General features: G+C 37.0%; 2 protein-coding genes across 2 annotated transcripts; one reads left to right on the plus strand and one right to left on the minus strand.

Annotated features, from left to right (window-relative positions):
• Positions 1–11: 11 nt before the first annotated feature.
• LOC134818127 (huntingtin-interacting protein 1-like) lies at positions 12–19,110 on the minus strand. Its single transcript, XM_063827558.1, has 15 exons — positions 19,098–19,110; positions 18,369–18,504; positions 17,914–18,028; positions 17,506–17,624; positions 17,080–17,259; positions 16,776–16,869; positions 16,210–16,301; positions 13,258–13,432; positions 5,424–5,561; positions 4,012–4,101; positions 3,371–3,475; positions 2,321–2,473; positions 2,048–2,137; positions 1,606–1,734; positions 12–1,176 (listed from the first exon to the last, which is right to left on the minus strand). Exons 1-15 carry the CDS (start codon positions 19,108–19,110, stop codon positions 1,042–1,044), a joined length of 1,764 nt encoding a protein of 587 aa, XP_063683628.1. The 3' UTR covers positions 12–1,041.
• Positions 11,793–14,436, plus strand: LOC134818382 (rhodopsin, GQ-coupled-like). The gene is made up of 2 exons (XM_063827909.1): positions 11,793–11,956; positions 12,099–14,436. Exons 1-2 carry the CDS (start codon positions 11,802–11,804, stop codon positions 13,087–13,089), a joined length of 1,146 nt encoding a protein of 381 aa, XP_063683979.1. The 5' UTR covers positions 11,793–11,801; the 3' UTR covers positions 13,090–14,436.
• Positions 19,111–20,464: the final 1,354 nt, after the last annotated feature.

The following is a 20,464-nucleotide window of genomic DNA, read 5'->3' on the forward strand; positions in this document are numbered from 1 at the left end:
TGAAACACAGATTCTATGAATGATCTTAGTGGCAAGACAATCAGTTTTCAAATCTTATAAAATATAAATCAACACTTTAAGTGGGGCAGCGACGTGAAATTGAAACCAATATGAATTAATTCAACGAATTTTGAGGACATTAATAGCATGTTTTAATTTGCCCTGTACAAACCCTTAAAATGTCACCACTGTGTAAATGCATTATATAATACTGATGAGTAAAAACTAGAATTATCGAGGACGGATGATACATCTATAAAATTTATCATACATATTGGGGTCGATCACATATTACGTAGTAATTTTTTGGACAATTCTTACCCTCGTCCGTAATCACTAATCAGTCCTACAAATAGCTATTGTATCAAAATTACACTAGCGTAATAATTTCGGCTGATTACGTAATATGTGAACGACCCCATTGTAAATTTCCAAAGATAGTGACGTCATAAATGTGTGCACAAGTGGTGGTGAAGCTTGAATAATGAATAGTTGAATGATAATAATGGGGATATTAGTGCACCAGGCACAATTTCATTTTACTCTGAGAGGAAAGGAGTGCAACGGATCATAAGAATTAGTCAAAATAAGTCTTTGAATCTTCTCCACACTTAACAATATTTGTCAGCTGCCATTTAATACCACTAAATTATCGTCTTACAAATACAAATCAATTAATTTTTAAATCGGTGTATCTACAGCTATAATAAAATGATAAAAATAATTGACGATAAAATTAATCAAGCCAAGTGAATTTGAAGTGAATCATTCTTTAAGTGGCCTAGCTGGATTTTAGGTCCAAGTTGTCATAAATTCTGGCGAAATAATTATAGTGAAGAAGCTAAAATTCAACTTGCGCTTATAAAATATCGCCCAAGAGATGAAATATACTGAACATGCAAGCATTAAAGAATACGCCTCCGTCCAGAACGTGAAGATTTAAGATGTGACACAATAATTTTAGCCAAGAACTCTATCTCTGACACTCAACACAAAATCAACTATTTTCTCAACTCAGTCAAGTTAAATGAACATAAATGTCTAGCTGCCCCCATTTGTAGTTCCATCTCCATGGTAATGCATCTTTCTCATGGCAGTAAGTCTTCTTCTCTCTTCTGTTAATTCGTTCTCCAGTTCTAGAATCTTCACTTGCATTTCCATGTCCAATCTCTTCACCTGAACACAAAGTTAAATCAAATATTTTGCTCGGTCCGAACATAATGGTATGTGTAGGATAAGCCAAACTCGGGTAGGAGGGGTTGGAAATGTAAACATCGCTCCCACACTCGATCACAAATGAGATCACAAAGTTAGGTCAGGTTGTTATCAACAACACCGATCATTCCTAAATTTAACATGAGTTTGTGGAGAGTCAAACTCGAAGCGTATGATGATTTCTCTCACAATGATCACCTCATCGTCTTGGGCGTGCTAAAATATCCCTTGAATACAATAATTATATGAAGTGGCGAATATTTAGTGACTGATGTTCAGTCATTATTGCTACACAGTCATTATTGCTACACAGTCACGATAATCATAGATCTGTCACATAGGTTAACATTATACCCAACTTTCAGTCAACAGTACGCGGAAGAAAGTTACCTGAACTGCAGATAGTTGGCTGTAATCCACGGCCACCAATTTGCTTTCTTCTGTCATCTTCATACACTGTTTTGAAGCAGCAACAACCGATGCTGTGGCGTTGGCAACAGACTTTGAAGTACCCATCACCTGAATTAAAATTCAATATTTACTTTAAGTAAGTAAGTAATAGCAGGGACCTCTGGGCTCTGTCCTCTGATTTCGAAGTCAGAGAAATTGTCAGATCAGTTCACCTACTCTAACTTGGCGCGCACCAACCGAAATTTAAAATAACAAGCGCGCGACAAGATAGCCACTTTTATCACACTAACGTCACGGCGCGTGCGGTCAAAAAACTCAAATTGAGGGACCGTCCAGGGTGTCACACCATATCATTCCACAACAATAAGCTGGCTAATAAGACATTCTGCATTGTATTTATAGTTATGGATTCTTGATTTACCTTGATAAAGTTACGACTGTCTTTATCCGCTTTGACTCTGGACGCTGCGACTAACTGGGCTGTACTGGCAGCAATCTCGTGAGAGGTTACCTGTAGACACAGCGAATTATATAATTTATTATAAATGACTTAATAACAGAACAATTGTCTAGTCGTTACATACATCTACTCGTAATACATTGCATTCTTTAAAATCTAAACACTAATTGCCCTCATGCGAAGTATGGGTACCCCGGAAATAAAGGAGAATGAACTCATCAATATTAAACGTACCTCCAATTGTTCGAATTTTCCTGTACCACTGACCACATCATCTGCAGTAGAGACTAGAGTGGAGGCACCCCAACCCACAGCTTTAGCTGCTGATAACAAGCCTTCAGTCCAGCGACTGTGTCTTTTGTAATAATCTGTAGCTGTTCCTCCAACCTGGACACAAGATTTGTGTTATAGAAATCATCTGTTATAACTTATAATCATTGGAAGCTTTAAACAGTAAAAACTACCATTGGGATGTTCAATGCTGCTCACTGTCGCATCTATCATTTTAACACTGTCATATTATCTTGCTATTGTAATTGCTTCAAAACTATAATATTATAATGTAGATGGATATCAATTCTATACCACACAAGATATTTAAAAATGTGCATCATATACTCCTGATTGTAGCGCTTGGTTTTGATGTGATCAAGGATGGTATATCCATTTTAAGATATATCGTCTGTACCTACAACTGAATCATCTCAAGATTTTTAAACCAGGAACTTCAAGAAGTTTGTTAGTATCTAAAGTAATTCTCGTCCATTGTCACTACAGCTTGTCACAAAAGAAGAAGAAAACAAGATGAAAGTTATTATGCGGCTCATGACGTCATGTACAAAGTGCTCCACTCAAAAAGTTGGTATGTTAACATGGAATGGTTCACATACCACGAAATAAAATGCCCAAAATATGCCGTACACAATATATCCGTATTAGGTTCGGTCAGAGAAATAAAGGAAACTGTAAAGTAAACAAAGTTTATAACAATTGTCAGTGCTAGTCAGTTACCGGTGTTTTCCCCTTGTCTCGAATGTCTTTAGTTGTCGACTGTTAGATACATTATAGTCAGTATATAAATTAAATAACAGTTCATAAAAAATAAGTAAATCTAAAGTAAATCGTGTGAGGTCTCCTAATTAATGTAAATTTATACGTAAAATATTCCATACATGAATTACTGGCGTGCGGCGGTAACCTTACTCAATTAAACAAGATATTTTACAATTATTAATGTAAAGCTTTATAAAGGAAGATATTTGACAAGTGTAAAGTTTAACTTGCCTGCCCACTTTGAACAATTTCTCTCTGCAACTCGGCGCTGCTCAGTATTAGTTCCCGTACACATGCCATTAGTTCGGTACAGGACCCTAGGATCTTCTCTCCGACCTGTGGAGCAGTGGGTTAGTGATAAATAGATTCAACACAATATTCAATAATGTGTCTTTAAAAAGATTATTTAATGAGGCTTCTGTGATTGAATTCTGCTGGATATTGGGTTTCTGATCAAATGCTCTGCTCAGCGTTGTTGTGTGTGATGTTAATTTATTATGGTAGAAATGTTGTGTTTGCCTTTAACATGATTCCGCATTCCTTATTAACGAATGCTCTAGAGAGGTTGGTAAAAACAAAGTCAATTAAACTAAAACACTTGACTTAAATCCTATTAATTAAATGTTGTTCTTTCAGGCTGCATTTCTACTGAAACTTTCTCGAATGAGAAAACTATCGGTCGATAAATATCGAACTTAATTTACCTACCCGGCCCAAGTGTTTATCATAATTAAAAGACCTATAAACGTCTTCTCCATCGTCTAGACATTGAATTTCGATGTTTTGATCTATTTAATTATTAAACGGTTTGACAAATTATACTGAATAATTAAATAAGAACCTCGAACTATAAATAACATAAAAATAAGAACCTCTAGTTCTAGACCAGTGTATCGTTGTCGAGTTGCGTTCTGAATCTCCTGTATCTTAGCTGCTGCTTCGTTAATTGCCGCAGTTGTTGCCTGCAGTAAAAAATATATTAGATATAAATCCGTGGGGTGGGTTGAGGTGGGGTGAGGTAGGTTGAGGTGAGGTGAGGTGAGGTGAGGTGAGGTGAGGCGAGGTGAGGTGAGGTGGATAAGGTGAGGTGAGGTGAGGTGAGGTGAGGCGAGGTGAGGTGAGGTGAGGTGAGGTGAAGTGAGGTGAGGTGAGGTGAGGTGAGGTGAGGTGAGGTGAGGTGAGGTGAGGCGAGGCGAGGTGAGGTGAGGTGAGGTGAGGTAGGTTGAGGTGAGGTGAGGTGAGGTGAGGTGAGGTGAGGCGAGGTGAGGTGAGGTGGATAAGGTGAGGTGAGGTGAGGTGAGGTGAGGTGAGGTGAGGTGAGGTGAGGTGAGGTGAGGTGAGGTGAGGTGAGGTGAGGTGAGGTGAGGTGAGGTGAGGTGAGGTGAGGTGAGGTGAGGTGAGGCGAGGTGAGGTGAGGTGGATAAGGTGAGGTGAGGTGAGGTGAGGTGAGGTGAAGTGAGGTGAGGTGAGGTGAGGTGAGGTGAGGTGAGGTGAGGTGAGGTGAGGTGAGGTGAGGTGAGGTGAGGTGAGGTGAGGTGAGGTGAGGTGAGGTGAGGTGAGGTGAGGTGAGGTGAGGTGAGGTGAGGTGAGGTGAGGTGAGGTGAGGTGAGGCGCAGGGGCGTGGCCAGCAAGTGGGGGGGAGCAGCTGTTTCCCTTAATTAAAATTAGTTGAAAAGAAAGGTAGTAGCGTGATGACTATTGGCTAAAGATACGAACAAATGACTAATATCAGTGTTTCCCCTGTTTGTTACTTTTGTTATGTTACACTTCAAGGCTTCCTCACGACTAGGACCATCGAGAATTGCAAATGTTTTACAGTTGATTTGCCGTTCAGCAAAGACGTGTACTGACACGTGACAGCCATTAAACAATCAACTTCAATCAGCAATAAATTAAATCCCATAATCACTGTCACGTGTCAAAACAAGTGTGGCTGCTCACCAATTACCAAGTCTACTAAAGCAGTGCTATAATTACGGTAACTATTATCAGTTGCAACTATCTAGTTGCAGCTGATAACAAGACATTCCGCTAATTAGCTGATAACATACCACCCTCTTGGGAATTACACATAGCAACTATATAATTGTACTGTGAAATTCAGATCTGTATATTCTGAGATATCAAGCATGCACAACACATCTTGACAGTATAACTCATAACATCATAACACATCTTGACAGCATAACACATCTTGACAGTATCAAAGAAGCCAGATCCTTCCATTTTCCCGGGAATTTCCCGGAAATCCAACGTGGAATTCTATTCTACAGTAAAAACTTACCGCCATCTCCTGATCCACGATATTATCCATGCTAGTCTCCTCCTTAGCACAAAGCTTAGCAACATCGTGTAGGGCAGCACACAGTTGCTGCGTCCTGCCCTCTACAAGTCCTGACAAACTGTCTTCTACTGTCAGCGACTGAAACGGTAATTGGGTAATTATATAATTGGGTAATTATATAATTGGGTAATTATATAATTGGGTAATTATATAATTGGGTAATTATATAATTGGGTAATTACACGGTTGATCAGTTGGCTGGTTAATTGAGCGACGCGGGTGGTTTATGGATTAGCTTGCCCACAAATCAAGACTACGATTTATGTATGATATTTTGCCTGTTTACTTCTAAGTTCTATGTTTAATACCCGTTCAATATATGTAATAATAAACTTTATGTGGTTTTCTAGCCGTGAGTTCTGCGAAAGTGTATAATTACTGATACTCAGTTCTACTACTGCTACTACTGTGATATAGATAATCTCTTGCAATCTATCATGCTATCGTGATTAGTATATTACTGTAGTTTCCAGACCAGATGGCTTCAACATACGAATATAATATATTCCAGCCTCATCAGATATAGCCCCACAAAGTCAAATTAGACGAATTAGCTAATATCATAATCTTAATATCATTCCACTGAGCTGATATATTATTATTTTTACTCTCACCATAAAATATGCTATATTTACCTCCTTAAGTCCTTGTGTTGTGTTGTTAACCTCCAAGGGTTTATATCTGTTTCATTTATACACTGTCGTTGAATCTACAGTGCTGATACCGCGAAACAGTTGCTAAAGTTCGTTGCACGCTTGAATGTTTCGGTATGTGACTTGATATTGATATATCAATGTTAAAGTTATTGTAGTTACGTTCGTAAATATGATACGCCGCCTATCTTTTGGTATGTAGCTCAATAGTGATGCTAACGTTGTAATGTTGATGTAGAACATATCAATGTAATAATTACCGCCTATATAATAATTATAGTAATTAAATTAATTACTATTAGGTCATTCTTATGAGTTATGGCTATTGTTTTGACTCTGTATCCTCTATCCATCACTAATTTTATGTAGAGCAATCAACAAACAATACATTATATAATATATATTACTTTTGACTGACAGACTGACTAATCTAACGTGTAAATCGAACAAGACTATTGTTACACGCTGTAATAATGATAATTATATAATCACATAATCATATAATTACTGATTACGCTCGAGTTACACTACTAACTTTACTCTATCAAGTCTGTGATATCAGCGATCTATTTCCTCAAAAGAGGGCACACAACCAGATCATATCAATAATTGCTAGATCGAACAGCTGCTTTAAGACTCTAGCTATCTGCTAATCTGTATTTATAAGTTCACTCCGTTCAGTTTGTAATCTCCAGAGATCTTTCAGTCTCCAGAAGGTATGCTCAACTATATTCCAAATTTAATCACCCACCCTCCCCAGCCCTAAACAATTACTAAATCCAGCTGACCCCAGATACTCCGTACATCATTATAATAGTGGCCCGGTGGTTGGGATCAAATGCACGTGCGCCGTGCAGTTACTAATCAACCCACGCACGTTACCATAGCAACCACCTACTTTAGATTATTCCTCTACCACATATTGGACCGGCTCACGTACATCATCAACCAGCTCATGTCCGATGAAGATAATCAGTTGTTGCGGTCTGATAACTCAGAAATAGCATCACGATTCTTTTCTAATTTCTCCTGACAAAAGAGAACATATTACATATGATATTAACATAATATAGCGCAATCACGAGGTCAGGAGAGCTAAGGAGAGAAAATAGAGAGAGGGAGAGAGAGAGATCGAGTGAAGTACTTTTCATAGTACTTTTCAAAGTTGATTATCGTATAATGCAGGGTACTGGTGGTAATCTTGAGATTACATGCTGTGTGTGTCAGGTGCATCTCTTTTCTAGAGAGCAACGCTCACTCCGCCATTATGTCCTGATTATGTGCACCCCGGGCAGGCCACCTAACCAGTGCTCTTATCTCCGTGGGACCCCTAATAATGAGGGGGCAGGCTACCTAACCAGTGATCTTATATAGTTGGTGTTTTCTTTGGTTTCTATTACATTTCTTAAGTGCGTATATATGATATATGTATATATATATCATAACCTTATAATGATGTTTAGCTCTGGTTGAATATTTTACCATTTGTTTAACTTTGACAATTGGCAACAAATTTTGCATTTTGAACTGGAAGGGAATAGGGATCTCCGCAATTACTATATCATAAAATATACATAGCGTTAAGAACACCTTCCCAATATCAATATGATTTCAGGGTATCTGAAGTAGATGTAATTTTCATCATGGACATTGGACATCTGAGAATCGTGCACTTCGTGGTGATAATATCATTGTAGCAAGATTAATAGCTTTTTTGTTAATACTAAACATTAATAATCTCCATATAAACTGCCTGCAGGCCTGCTTCTTAACTTCTACAGACTAAGATTGAAGTTGGCTGGTAGAAGCCAGGGTATTATTAGCCAGGGTAATATCTTATGTAGACTAGTTTGACATGCCTGTCATGTTCTAACTTTTCATTTAACACCATGCCAGCCACACATATTTGCAATATCTTTTCACAACTAGTTTCTAGACCAGTAAAAGTTCTCATTTAACACTACTTGATAATATATGCACGGGCTTGTAACTTGACTTAGGTAGTTATCGACAAATATTTAGTTTCTTTGACTTACAAATAATTTGTATCATTGTATAGATTTAGCCATGCTTGTCTCAGAACACACTGCCATAACTCTTGAAAACCTCGGATTGTCGATGAATTACCACATACTTGACTATTGCCACTGTAACTATTTAGAAGTCCGAATTCTATTCTTACGATTCACTGTCACGGTTCACTCTCCCTCTTCCTAACTGATGATGCTGATTTACCAGGTTACCATGTGCATTGTGCGAGTGGGAGCCCCAAACACTGGTGGTAATTCAATCAGGGAGCTGGCGAGTGGTGAAAGGGTAGTGCCCTCTTTCTTGTGCTATTTGTTGGTGTATCCTGTTGGTGTCGCTAACTCTTTGTTAATTTAACTGTGCCAAACCACCATTTGTAATAGTGCTAATGAGTACCGAGTAGTCACCTCTTTGTAGATCTTTCTTTGTAGTGATCTTGTTTTTGTAGGAGGGATTTTTTGCAAAGTAAAGGGTTCCGCACGGCTGATGAAGAATCAACTGCTTCATTTTTAAACATCTAGAGAGGCACATTCAGAAGTCAGACCTTTGGCAGTCATATAAAGAGTTTTAAATCTTCTTCGGAGTTTAGTATAGAGCTCCAAAGCTTAAGATACACTAAGTCGAGAGTTTTGGGGCTTCATTCGTTTAGTTATTATATCAGATCAGCCCTTAGATTGTTGAGTTTATAAGAGTTCGTCGCTATTTTAGATAGAACAGCACCGAAACGCGGCATTGTTGTGATTCCCCTTTATCGCAACTTTCAAGTTTCCCAAGACTGAAGTTTCCATGACAATGATTATAACTAAAATTTCCAGTCAAAACAAAGTTAAGAAGCGTCAAACGTTTTGGAGAGGGATCTAGTTGCAAGCTCCGTTTAACGTAACGCGTTTCTATGGAAACTTGTACTACCGAACTGTTAAACTGCTCAAAAACTAACGGGGACCTGATTTTTAAATAATTGACAACCAAAAAAGGAGCTGTTCTGAGAATTCAGTTCATATGAAAAAAGCTAACGGGGAAACTGTTTTAAAAATAATCTATTACCAAAAAAGGAGCTATTTTGAGAATTTCTCTTACGAATATGATTAGTTCATAGCAATTATTATAGACTTAAAACGATACTCTGGAGAGCCTAGTTGTGAGATTTAAATTTGAGAACCATATTCCAAGACATCATTTCAAAAATTCTTTTCATATTTTCTTTTATACATTTCGATTTGATTAGGGTTTCCCGAACGATTTATATTCCTAAAACGATTTATATTCCACAATAACAGGATTTGTAGAATATACAGTAAAACCCCAATTTACTGCAAACCCCGATTTACTACGGATGTTTCCTTTCCCCAAACTCTGTGTAGTAATTTCTACACAATAGCTGTGTTGAGCGGTTTTCGGTGGGGGAGGGTGGTCTAAAATGACAAAAATTGGTCTACGTAATAACAATGGCCGTTAACATTAGACCGTACATAACCTTGACATACTGATACACATTATGTTAGGGTCATTAAACATGTTTATGATTTGGCAAATGACTTGTTTATGATTTGGCAAATGACTTCATATTTGGAAAATACACAAAAATAATATGTTTTGGGACTTTTTCAAAACATTTTTCATAGGTATATAACAGTAAGCCTCAAATCTTGTCAAATGTAACAGATCTGTCGTAGAAAGTTTTCAAAGAAATGCTACGTGTGGGGGCAGCTGCAGGTCAAGTGCCGAGAGGCAATTTTAATGATGATGAAAATAAATGGAGTCAAAAGAACCGCGTTGTAGTACTATTATGAACATTGTCCACGTTTTAGCTATATATCGTATTACGTTTTAGCTTTATATCAGTTGTTTTAATGTTGTGTCAATAGGATCTTATTGCATTGTTTTTCTATCGTACTTGAAGGTTTTTATGCTTTTAAGATTATGGTTTCAGAGTTACAGATCTATTGCGACTAGTGTGATTTTTAGTTGTATGTTGAAACGCAGAAAGCCTCATAGCCACGTGCCTGCGAATATTCATGCCAAAAGAAAACAATGCGGACTAATGTTCTAATAATTATAACTAATGGGCATCTCGGATATTTAAGACAGCATAATTTAATTTTTGAGAGTATGAGAATCCCAACTCTGTTCAAAATAGTATCATTTGTCTAACTCTTCAAATTATGAGTTATCCACTCACATGAGTGAAAACTAACCATTATGGTTAGTAGCTCGTTGGGATAGTATAGGAATTCTGGTTCCTATAGTTGGGAATGAGGTAGTTTTCTGTTCACAGATCGCCCTCTAAACTTACAAGGAAATATTTCCTGTAAATCCTTGGTATATAAGCAACATTTGACAGAGCATAGTGTGGAGTGAGCTATGTGCCCATCCTTGGAGAACCCGGTGGATGTCCTTGCTGTACGGCAGTTTTAAACAAGGAACTGAAACCGAGGGGTTCCGTTCAGGCCCTTTACACTTTGTTTCTGTCTAGTTCTAATGTACCGTCACAATAGTGACTTTAATATATTATAACGGTTCTTATATACCGTTACAATAATGACTTTAATATCTATAAAGACAATTTCGATCGAAAGTATGAGTTTATAAAGTTTAAATCCTCATGCTTTCGTATTTCTAATTGAAGTCAATGCGTAACTTCCTAATCTCTGCTGGCAGGGGTGTACGAATGGGGGGCCAAATTCTAAATTCTTCGCGCCAAAGCCTGGATTTCAAAAAATTTTCGGGCAAGGACAAAAGGAATTTGCGGAATCTCGATTTTTCCCATTCTCCGCGACAAATCGCGATTTTTTCAGTTCTCTGAGGACCAAATTCGAGTATTTTCCTTTAAATCTGCGGGCCAAATATCACGTTTTCTAAAAGTATATGAAACCAATCACATCCAAATCCTTCCGAATGTATGTACAGACTTCAGAAAACCGAACAAATATTTTCGGCTCATAATGATCAGGGTAGCATGAAACATGAACAAAAATAGTTTCCAGAAAAACTTTGAATTCTGCCTCAGATATGTATGGTATCTGAGTATTCTTTCTTTTTGAATATTTAGTTTCAAGAATTAGTTAAGGTGAATAGTCATTAATGACGCAGGGTTGAGGTGGCATTGAGCTCAAGTCACTTCCCTATAGGCTATAAGTAGTCACCACTTGTCACCACTTCAAAAAGTTTTGACAAATATCAGCAAATGCACTTGTACTGCATAATCTATTGAAAGTTATAAATTATATATCTTTATTATTTTGTTTGATTATACCGTATTTATTGTCATATTAGATTATTGTATTTTTCGTTTGATTGTAAATGTAAGTCATGCGTATCTTTGACATTTACAGCAGATCGAATATTCACGATTTGTTTTGTTTTACATGCCTTTAGTTACAACTTTCAAAGTCTCTTGTTGAAAGTAAATAGTCAACAAAAAAAGATTTCGGAAATATATCTGTTTTATCTGTTCTTGTTCGCAACAATATCTTCAGATTAACCAACACTTGAGGCACTGGAAATCACCTGTTGACAAGTCCAACTCAACACTCATTAATTATTACTCCCTTTATCACACCAGATATTGAATAATAACCGATTAATTACATAATTACAGATTAATTAATTAACCGATCATAACAGTTCTACTAGAGCAATGAAAGTGGTAGACGTTTCAACGATAGAAACAGAGCATTTATCTGACTATCTGGATGTAAACAGTAACTGGTATACACTGTTAACAGTGTATCACGTGCTGATAACGATTCTATCTTTCTTTGGAAATGCCGGGGTACTATTCCTCTCGCACAGGTCCGTTACATTAATGAACCTTTAAACTTATCACTATTCGTAGAGGGTTAGTGATGAATATTTCTTGCAAGAAATACTATTTTATAAGCAAGTTAGTTCTGAACCTTCAGAGAAATAATTCTAAACTGAAACTAAACCCCAGATCCAATGCAGTCCCAGTGGACTGTGTATCCCTGGTCCTGGTAGAAGTGCTTGCAGCGCTACACATCCTCCTCTCCCTCACCTCCCTAATCTCCTCCAGTGCAACTCTCATCGCACAACGCTGGATACTCTCCCCACCCTGGTGTGCAATCCAAGGCTTCATCTCGTATGTCTGTGTGGCAACACAGCTCTACATTGTTTTCCTTTGCACGTGCTACAAAGTATACGCGCTGCGCCACCCTCTAGCCTCGCCCGGGCGAGTTATCCGCAGGTTCATCGTTATCTTAGTGGTAGTTATCCTCTCTGTAATGTTCACATCCATCATGGGAGAGCACTACTACTTCTCACCTACACTCTTATCTTGTAGACTCTCACATGAACTAGGCTCTACAAGCTCACTGCTCGTTCTGGCTGGTTTCTTCTTCATTCTACCTCTAATCCTTACCATTCTCTTCAATATCCTCGTGCTTGTGGACAGCGCTAAGAAGAGTGGCCGCTCAACCAGGCAGAGAGACAATGTACGGACAATGTTTGCAGTGTGCACGCTCAGTGCCGGGTGTTATCTCCCCATTATGGTGGTTTTCATGTACCAAACATCGCACACAGCCGCACCCTGGGTGGTGGTCACCGCAGTGGAGATATTCTACATCAGTACCTACGTGAACCCTTTCTTGTACGTGGCTATCAGTTCAGGGTTCAGGCGGTTCTTGGTAAAAGGGCGCCGCGCGGAACAAAGCCAGGACAATGGAGCAGGTACAGATCCAGAGGACACGATAACACAAGTTACTACAGCTCAGAAGATAAGGACGAGTACTGCGGAGGAGCTGAAACCTATCCCGACATCACGTGGTGCGTCACGTGGTGCGTCACCATCACCACCTCCTTTAGAGGCGCCAAAGGGAGTGTTTGCACGTGCGTACGATCAGGCTCTTAGGAAGAGTAGTGTTGCTACTGATTACGAGGAGAATTGGGAGTACTATTTCGCATCTTAGAGAGCAAGCTTCTACTTAATGTGAATACTATAAGCCAAACCAAGGCATCATTTAAAATAAAAAGTACAATCATCACGAAGCACCCGTTATCAGAAAACTAGAAACTCCAAAGCAAATAACACGTGATATCTAACAAGACAACAACAAGTCACGTGATATATATCGTACCTCAAGAGCTGTTACAAAGCTTGTGATCAGATCCTCAGTTTGTCGATGTAACAGATCGGCCTTGTCGCTCGCCAGGGACCCCATAGCAGCTCGGATGCACATGGCTACTTGGGTGAACTCTTGGGAGATCTGTTGTAGGTCTGATAACTTGTCCGCTGCTCGCAGTACACTCCATCTGAGAGGTTGTGTGATAATTAGTTAAGTAATTAGATGATTAACCAGATGATTTATTAATTAGCTTATTTATTTAGGAGTGAATTTAATTATAATTAATTTACTAATATTTATTACCTAGCACGATTGATGATTGATGATTATAATTATTGGGATATGGTTCTAGTTTGTTTTTAAAAGGTGACAATGATTCTGTGATATGATTGGTCAATACTAAAGTTATCATTGTCACGTGTCTAAAACCAAAACTGTTCAGCTTTCTCACTCACCAAACAACATTTCTGTGCGAGTTATGACTTAAAATGGTAGAGTGAACTTAAAACTAGTGATTGGATTGACTGATTTGAGTAGCTTATTGATAAACAATTATATTATTATGTGGATTCTTTTGGTGGTGATGTAGAACTAAGATTAGAAACTATAATTTGCATATTGTTGTATATCAATGTAACGCGAGACTTTGAGTAAATTGTACTGAAATCAATTAGTTGATTTCCGTTACTTTTTTAGTGGGCTGACAGGAGTAATAATCAAGTGATGGGCAATTATCACAGAAATTGTGAGAGATTTGTGTTGGTATCGGAGGGGGGTTGACTTTATATTGCGGACCTAGTATAGGAAGTACTGTATTTTCTGAGTTGTACATTTTAGGATTATATCATTTGAGAACGACAAATGTTAGAGTTTTCCTAATTTTACAGTGTGTCATGTGACGACTGTGTATAATGAAATTTTCCGCGCACCATTTTGTGAGATCAACACTTAAAATGAGTAGATTTAGACTTGATGGTGCTCCTATTCCAGCAGTAGGTTTAGCACATAGTTTTAAATGTAAATTTGAGCGTTTATAACCTCAGTTATTTACAGGATACATTCCTTTTAAAACCTCGTGCTGTACAAATATATGTACCTGAATTCGGAACTGCAAGTGTCGTATTACAGTGTAAAGTGTTGTACATGACCATATGTTTAAAACGTTGCAGTATAATTTAATGTTGGCAGTCCAAAACATGTGTTTTATTTTACACTGCTGTATATATTATCATGGCAACAACAGCATGATATTAATTCTGGCAGGCAAGCTTGCAGGGATATTTGTGCAGGAAAATTGTATCAAGTTTCATTTTCAAGCCAAGAATTCAAATATCAAACTTGTTTCTAGTACAAGATTTAAAATTGACTGAGAAGCCGACTGAGAAGCCGACTGAGAAGCTCACATCTTGATCACTTATCAGTAATATCTTCAATTCCACCTGGCTCAGCTATATCTAAATCTTACTTTTATCGAGCTCATCTCACTTGGAACCGACTTCCTCTTTCCCTTCGAGAGATTATCAGACCAGGTGTGTTTAAATCAGAACTTATTAAACACATCTGGAAGGAACATGTTTGTACTGCATCTGTAGATATTGACCCTAGTTCAGATCCTGACAATTCTTTTTCTCCTGACTACGGGTAGTGTATTTCTTTATTTCTCTATTATTTTTGTTTTTATTTTTATTTTTTTGAGGTACTCATCACGCATTTTTGCTTTATTCGGATACAATTTTGATTTAGTCTTTTATTATATATTCGATTATTTAAATTTTATCGTTAAAACTTCATTCCATTGGAAATATTACAAATCAGTAATTGAGAATTTTTGGGTTGTGGCAATTATTCTTAAAAACCTAGAAATGCCTCCTAAGGTCACAGCTCTTATTATTTGCCCATTTTTCTCCTTCTGCACTTGGGGCCCAATGTAATTGCTCGACTTTTCATCAGGTCTCTCGAGGCCTTTTGTTTGGTTATTTGGGTGTATTGGTGTCCCCTGATTGTTATCATCGCTGTACACTTGTCAAGGCATTTCTTGGTTTCTCTAGTCCATTTTTAGAAATTCTATACAAAATTGATATTGTAATAAATTCTGATGATAATAATTGAAAGATTTCAATAAAAAAAAGTGGGAATAAAATAGTTTTCTTAGAGAAAAGTTTTAAAAAGGTGGAGGGAGAACTTACAAAATATTTTGAATTCTATAAAACCTGCTATTCAACACATTTATGGGAAGGAAATTTGCCATTAGAAAGCAGCCAGCAATAGGAAAAACTGTTAATAAGGAATAGAGTGCCACAGAGTCAAGGAGAATACCAGACGGGGTAAAAATAAGGAATTTGGAGAATGTTAAACTTGCCCATTCTTTTTTTCCGAATCAGATGATATCTCAGTTAATAAGGTTCCTGTGTTTTTAGACTTTTCACTGAAATGTAACTCGAAAAACTTTATTAACATAGAACTAGACCGGTGCTGAAAGATGATACTTACGTGGACAAACTATGACTACTATCAACGTAAAAATGATTAGACGATAGACATAGATCCAAGATTGTGCTAGACAGTCGATCGTTGTTTAATAACTTTGAGAAATCAACACTTTACAATATGATATAATATCTAACATTTTTTTTTCACATCAATCTGATTTGAACATGTACTTTTAAAACTAGGTTTTGTAAAGGAAATTAGAAATTATACCTACGTAAGGCTTTAGTTTTAACTGATGGAAAAGTGTAAATTATCTTCCGTAACATCGTACGTACTTAATTAAGTAACGTTTATTTAGTGGGTTTTAAAATGTCTATTTGCTTATACCTGTCATGTATATAATATTTGTTTACATACTGCAGAATTTCGATTTAATAAATAGTATCGCATTTAATTAAAATTGCTTGATTATTAAATCAGCTGAAAAAGGTGACAGGTAATGCCAAATTCGGGAAATGATATTATGATACATACCTTTGGTTCATGACGACGTTTTTTACGATGTTGTGACAGTTGTCCGTGACAGCAGTACATTCCTCCAAACTACACGTCTGTGCACAGTCCGCCTGCAATTAAATTGTTAATTACTTAATTACTTAATTGTTAATTACTTAATTCATTAATTAAATTCTGTACATGTGAAGTCAGATCACCAGGATCTTTACAAGTGAGATTTGTGCACCAATTTTCACAATAACAGGCGGGTTTGAGGGCGTCAGACCGCCATTGGCAGATTTAAACGCGTTTTAAATCTAGATATTATTGTTTTATCATCTTTCCCTCTTTTTAACGTAATTAACTCGTAATGAATCAACAAATTTACACCAATTAACAATTTCCGAACAATTTTTAAATCATCGGAAAGGTAACAATTAACAAAACGAACATTGACAACGAAACAACAAATATAACTTGCATTTCTGGAAAGCTGGAAAAATGAATATTAATCTTCGTAGAAAATCTTTCAAAATAAACAGTGGGTCATCAAAGTCCTACAATATGAAGACTGAAGAGACAGAGAATCTGAGAGACTATTTTACCTTGTTAAGAATGTAAAGGTTCTTGTTCTGATGGTTCTTGATATGAGCTACACTGGCTAGAAAACACTCCACCTCCCCCTTACTTAACGTCTCCCTGGTTTTATTTAATAGTATAACAACTCAATAACAATTAATGGAATAAATATTTGTTCTGAATAAATAACCTTCAAATTTAATGTGACACAAATAATAGGCTATTACTATCAGGTTTTCTTAAAGTTTAAGCTGTTTAACTTTTAATATTTATCCCGGTGTTTACCCACAAAGACAGTGTAATAACTGTTCCACACAACAATTCCCTTACCGCTGTATAGACTGTTTCTCCTTCTCATGCTTGACATTAAGATCTGCTCTCTGCATCTCAGCCTTGTGCATCAGGTTAGTCTTATCCTTCTCCGCTCTATCCAGATCAAACTTCAGCTTGTCCGCTAGACGGCCAGCTTCCTTTGCTTGTTGTCTTAGCTGTTCTACGTTTGATACCAGGCTGAAGGGTTTGTGGGTGTAAACGTCAGATATTTATAACATGCTGTACGTTTTAACATTAAAAACCTAAAAAAAGCCTTTTATTTAAGGCATTAAAATGTTGCCACTTAGATTGGAAAATGTTCCAATCGTCCCCTTCTGTTCTCAAGTCGACAGATAAAAGTTCATATATTTTACCCTCTCAATATCTCAATATCTCAAGTCACAGAGTCACTACTATCTCGAAGAACAGGTATTTAGTTGTTACCTGGAATTCTCATGCTTGACCTCAGCGTTCTGCACTTGGAATGTTTCCCATTCCCGCTGTACTGCTTCGAATTTCCGTTGTGCTTCACTTTTGTCGGACTCTAACTTCAGAACTTGAATCTGAAAAGGGTTTGGGTTACACTTGATGGAACGTGTGGAATGGAAAAAGTGACTGGGAATTCTTGCCAAACCAACTTTAGGGCGGCTATAGAGTCAGAGTCAAAAGGAAGGAGTAGTAATTAAATTGATTGCAGATGATGGTGGTCAGTACAGAATATACTAATTAAGTAAAACAATGAATCACATCAAACATTCAACACTATTAAAATATTCATTAGTTCAATATAACAGAAGCACAATGTCTTGATTACAACCATACCAGTCTGTTCTCTAATTCTAAAATACAAACCTCTAAATTTCTCAATTGTTGAGAACTGCCAGTGTTTTTACTCTCAAGTTGTTGTGTAATGTCAGTTAACAACTGCTCTTGTGATTCCAAACTCTTCCTTGTCTCCGCATGCGATCTAATTAGGTTAATTAGATAAATGTTAATTTATTAACAAATAAATAATTAATTGATTACATTGAGGTCAGCAAATGCATCCTATTTGTCTTATATTCTTTTACCCATACATTATCCCCAATTATCACAAAACGTGAAGTAAAATTCCGTTGGCGTACATAATAAAGTGTGTGTTGTGTGAAAACTGGGACAGTCAGATAAATCTGATTGCCAGCTAAGCGTGCTCAGAAGTTCATAAGTTTATAGGTTCTCCATAGTAGCTTAATGTAAGAGGTGTGTAATGTGAGGGGTATGGAAGTTATTTTTGCATAACAGTGTATTATATCAAATACTCTATAAACCTGATAAGGTTGATATGTTCCTGCCGTAAGTTTCCGTACGCTTGTTTTAACTTCTCACACCGTTCCACACTATCCCGCCACCGAGCTTCCGCTTCTTCTAGACTCTTCTGCTGCTCCTCGCTCACTCCTGGACTTACTGAAACAGTCATTACTTGTGAAACAGTCATTACTTGTGAAACAGTCATTACTTGCGAAACAGTCATTACTTGTGAAACAGGGATTACTTGTGTAGTAGTTCTTGTATCGGTTTGGCATCCGTGGTCATATTGTGATATATTCTTGTGAAATGACAGTGGAGAAAAGTCAATTCTATCAGTCTTGTATTGTAAACTATCTACTTGTGCGTATGTAGTTGTACGACATACGTATACAGTATACTGAGAAACATTATTGATGATACAGTATTACTTGGTTAATAAGTATTGCTTAAGCAGTTAGCTTGGCACGTTATTTGAACATTTCTGGCAGTCATATTGTAAATATTACTTGTGAGCAGTATTACGTGAAACTATACTTTATGTCTACTGTGACATCCACTAATTATTGTGAAAACGTGAAGTAAAAATTCAGTTGCTGTACATTAATTAAAAGTGGTTACTGTGAAAAATACTGTGACAGTCATGAAAAATACTGTTCCAGTCGTTACTGTGCTCAGGAAGTACTAAAGTTTCATATGTGAACTTCTCATAGTAAACCCTTACTTATGATAAGGGTTATGTAAAGTCTTACTTGTGAACGTCATCTTGGAAACAGTCATTATTGTGAAACAGGTTACTGTGAAACATCATTATGTGAAATTCATACTTTGAAACATCATTACTTGAACGTCATTACTTTGAAACAGTCGTTTGTGCAGTCATATTTGTCCGTCCGTACTTGTGAAACTTCTCCAAACGTTAACTGTGAAACAGCATTACTTGAAACTTCATTACTTGTGAAACAGTCATTACTTGTGAAACAGGGATACTTGTAAACAGTCATTACTTGTGAAACAGTCATTACTTGTGAAACAGTCATTACTTGTGAAACAGTCATTACTTGTGAAACAGTCATTACTTGTGAAACAGTCATTACTTGTGAAACAGTCATTACTTGTGAAACAGTCATTACTTGTGAAACAGTCATTACTTGTGAAACAGTCATTACTTGTGAAACAGTCATTACTTGTGAAACAGTCATTACTTGTGAAACAGTCATTACTTGTGAAACAGTCATTACTTGTGAAACAGTCATTACTTGTGAAACAGTCATTACTTGTGAAACAGGGATTACTTGTGAAACAGTCATTACTTGTGAAACAGTCATTACTTGTGAAACAGTCATTACTTGTGAAACAGTCATTACTTGTGAAACAGGGATTACTTGTGAAACAGTCATTACTTGTGAAACAGTCATTACTTGTGAAACAGTCATTACTTGTGAAACAGTCATTACTTGTGAAACAGTCATTACTTGTGAAACAGTCATTACTTGTGAAACAGGGTTTACTTTTGAAGGCATTGCGACGCTGTAAATTTTATAAGAGGTTTTGACTGCCTAGGCATCAAACCTTGGCAGTCGGTAATTTTCCTCTGGCCCGGAGTCAGCTGACCCTAGGGACCAGAGGATAAATAACGTAGATAATGTGTGTATCTACACAAGTGGTTGTTTTCACAAGAGACAGGGCTTGCAATTAAAGGGAAGAAATACGGGAGAAATAATCACAAAGTGTATTTATTACATAATTCAGCAAATAGAAATTCAAAAATCTTACACTACAATAAATGTTTATTATATAATATAATGTAATATCATTAATATTCTTAATCTAGGATATAATATAAAAGTTGCCTTCATTGCCGCTGTGAAACACACGTGACCACGCTAGGTATCTTCGTGTTATTTATGTTTCGAGAGCCTCGACTTATTATGTTCTCTATATTTTTATTAGCAAACAACCAAACCAAGAAAGTTTGCCGACTTGCTCGAACATACTCCTGCATATTATTATATTTCATCAGTTACCATGCTCAAATCAACTTTTCATCGGTTATTACGCTAGAGAATCGTCAACAACTAATGCAGGACTTTTTGCGGCACTAAATATTAGAATCTCC

Source organism: Bolinopsis microptera, chromosome 7 (genome assembly GCF_026151205.1).
Source record: "Bolinopsis microptera isolate Bmic1 chromosome 7, MBARI_Bmic_1.0, whole genome shotgun sequence".
NCBI classification, from domain to species: domain Eukaryota; kingdom Metazoa; phylum Ctenophora; class Tentaculata; order Lobata; family Bolinopsidae; genus Bolinopsis; species Bolinopsis microptera.

Excerpts from the sequence above, each read along its gene's own strand:
- LOC134818382 (XM_063827909.1), top strand. The coding sequence starts at position 11,802 with ATGAAAGTGGTAGACGTTTCAACGATAGAAACAGAGCATTTATCTGAC. Across the intron at positions 11,957-12,098 it reads GTACTATTCCTCTCGCACAG|ATCCAATGCAGTCCCAGTGG; the intron begins GTCCGTTACATT and ends ACTAAACCCCAG.
- LOC134818127 (XM_063827558.1), bottom strand. Across the intron at positions 18,029-18,368 it reads GAACATATCAACCTTATCAG|ATCGCATGCGGAGACAAGGA; the intron begins GTTTATAGAGTA and ends TAACCTAATTAG. Across the intron at positions 2,474-3,370 it reads AAATTGTTCAAAGTGGGCAG|GTTGGAGGAACAGCTACAGA; the intron begins GCAAGTTAAACT and ends TCTTGTGTCCAG.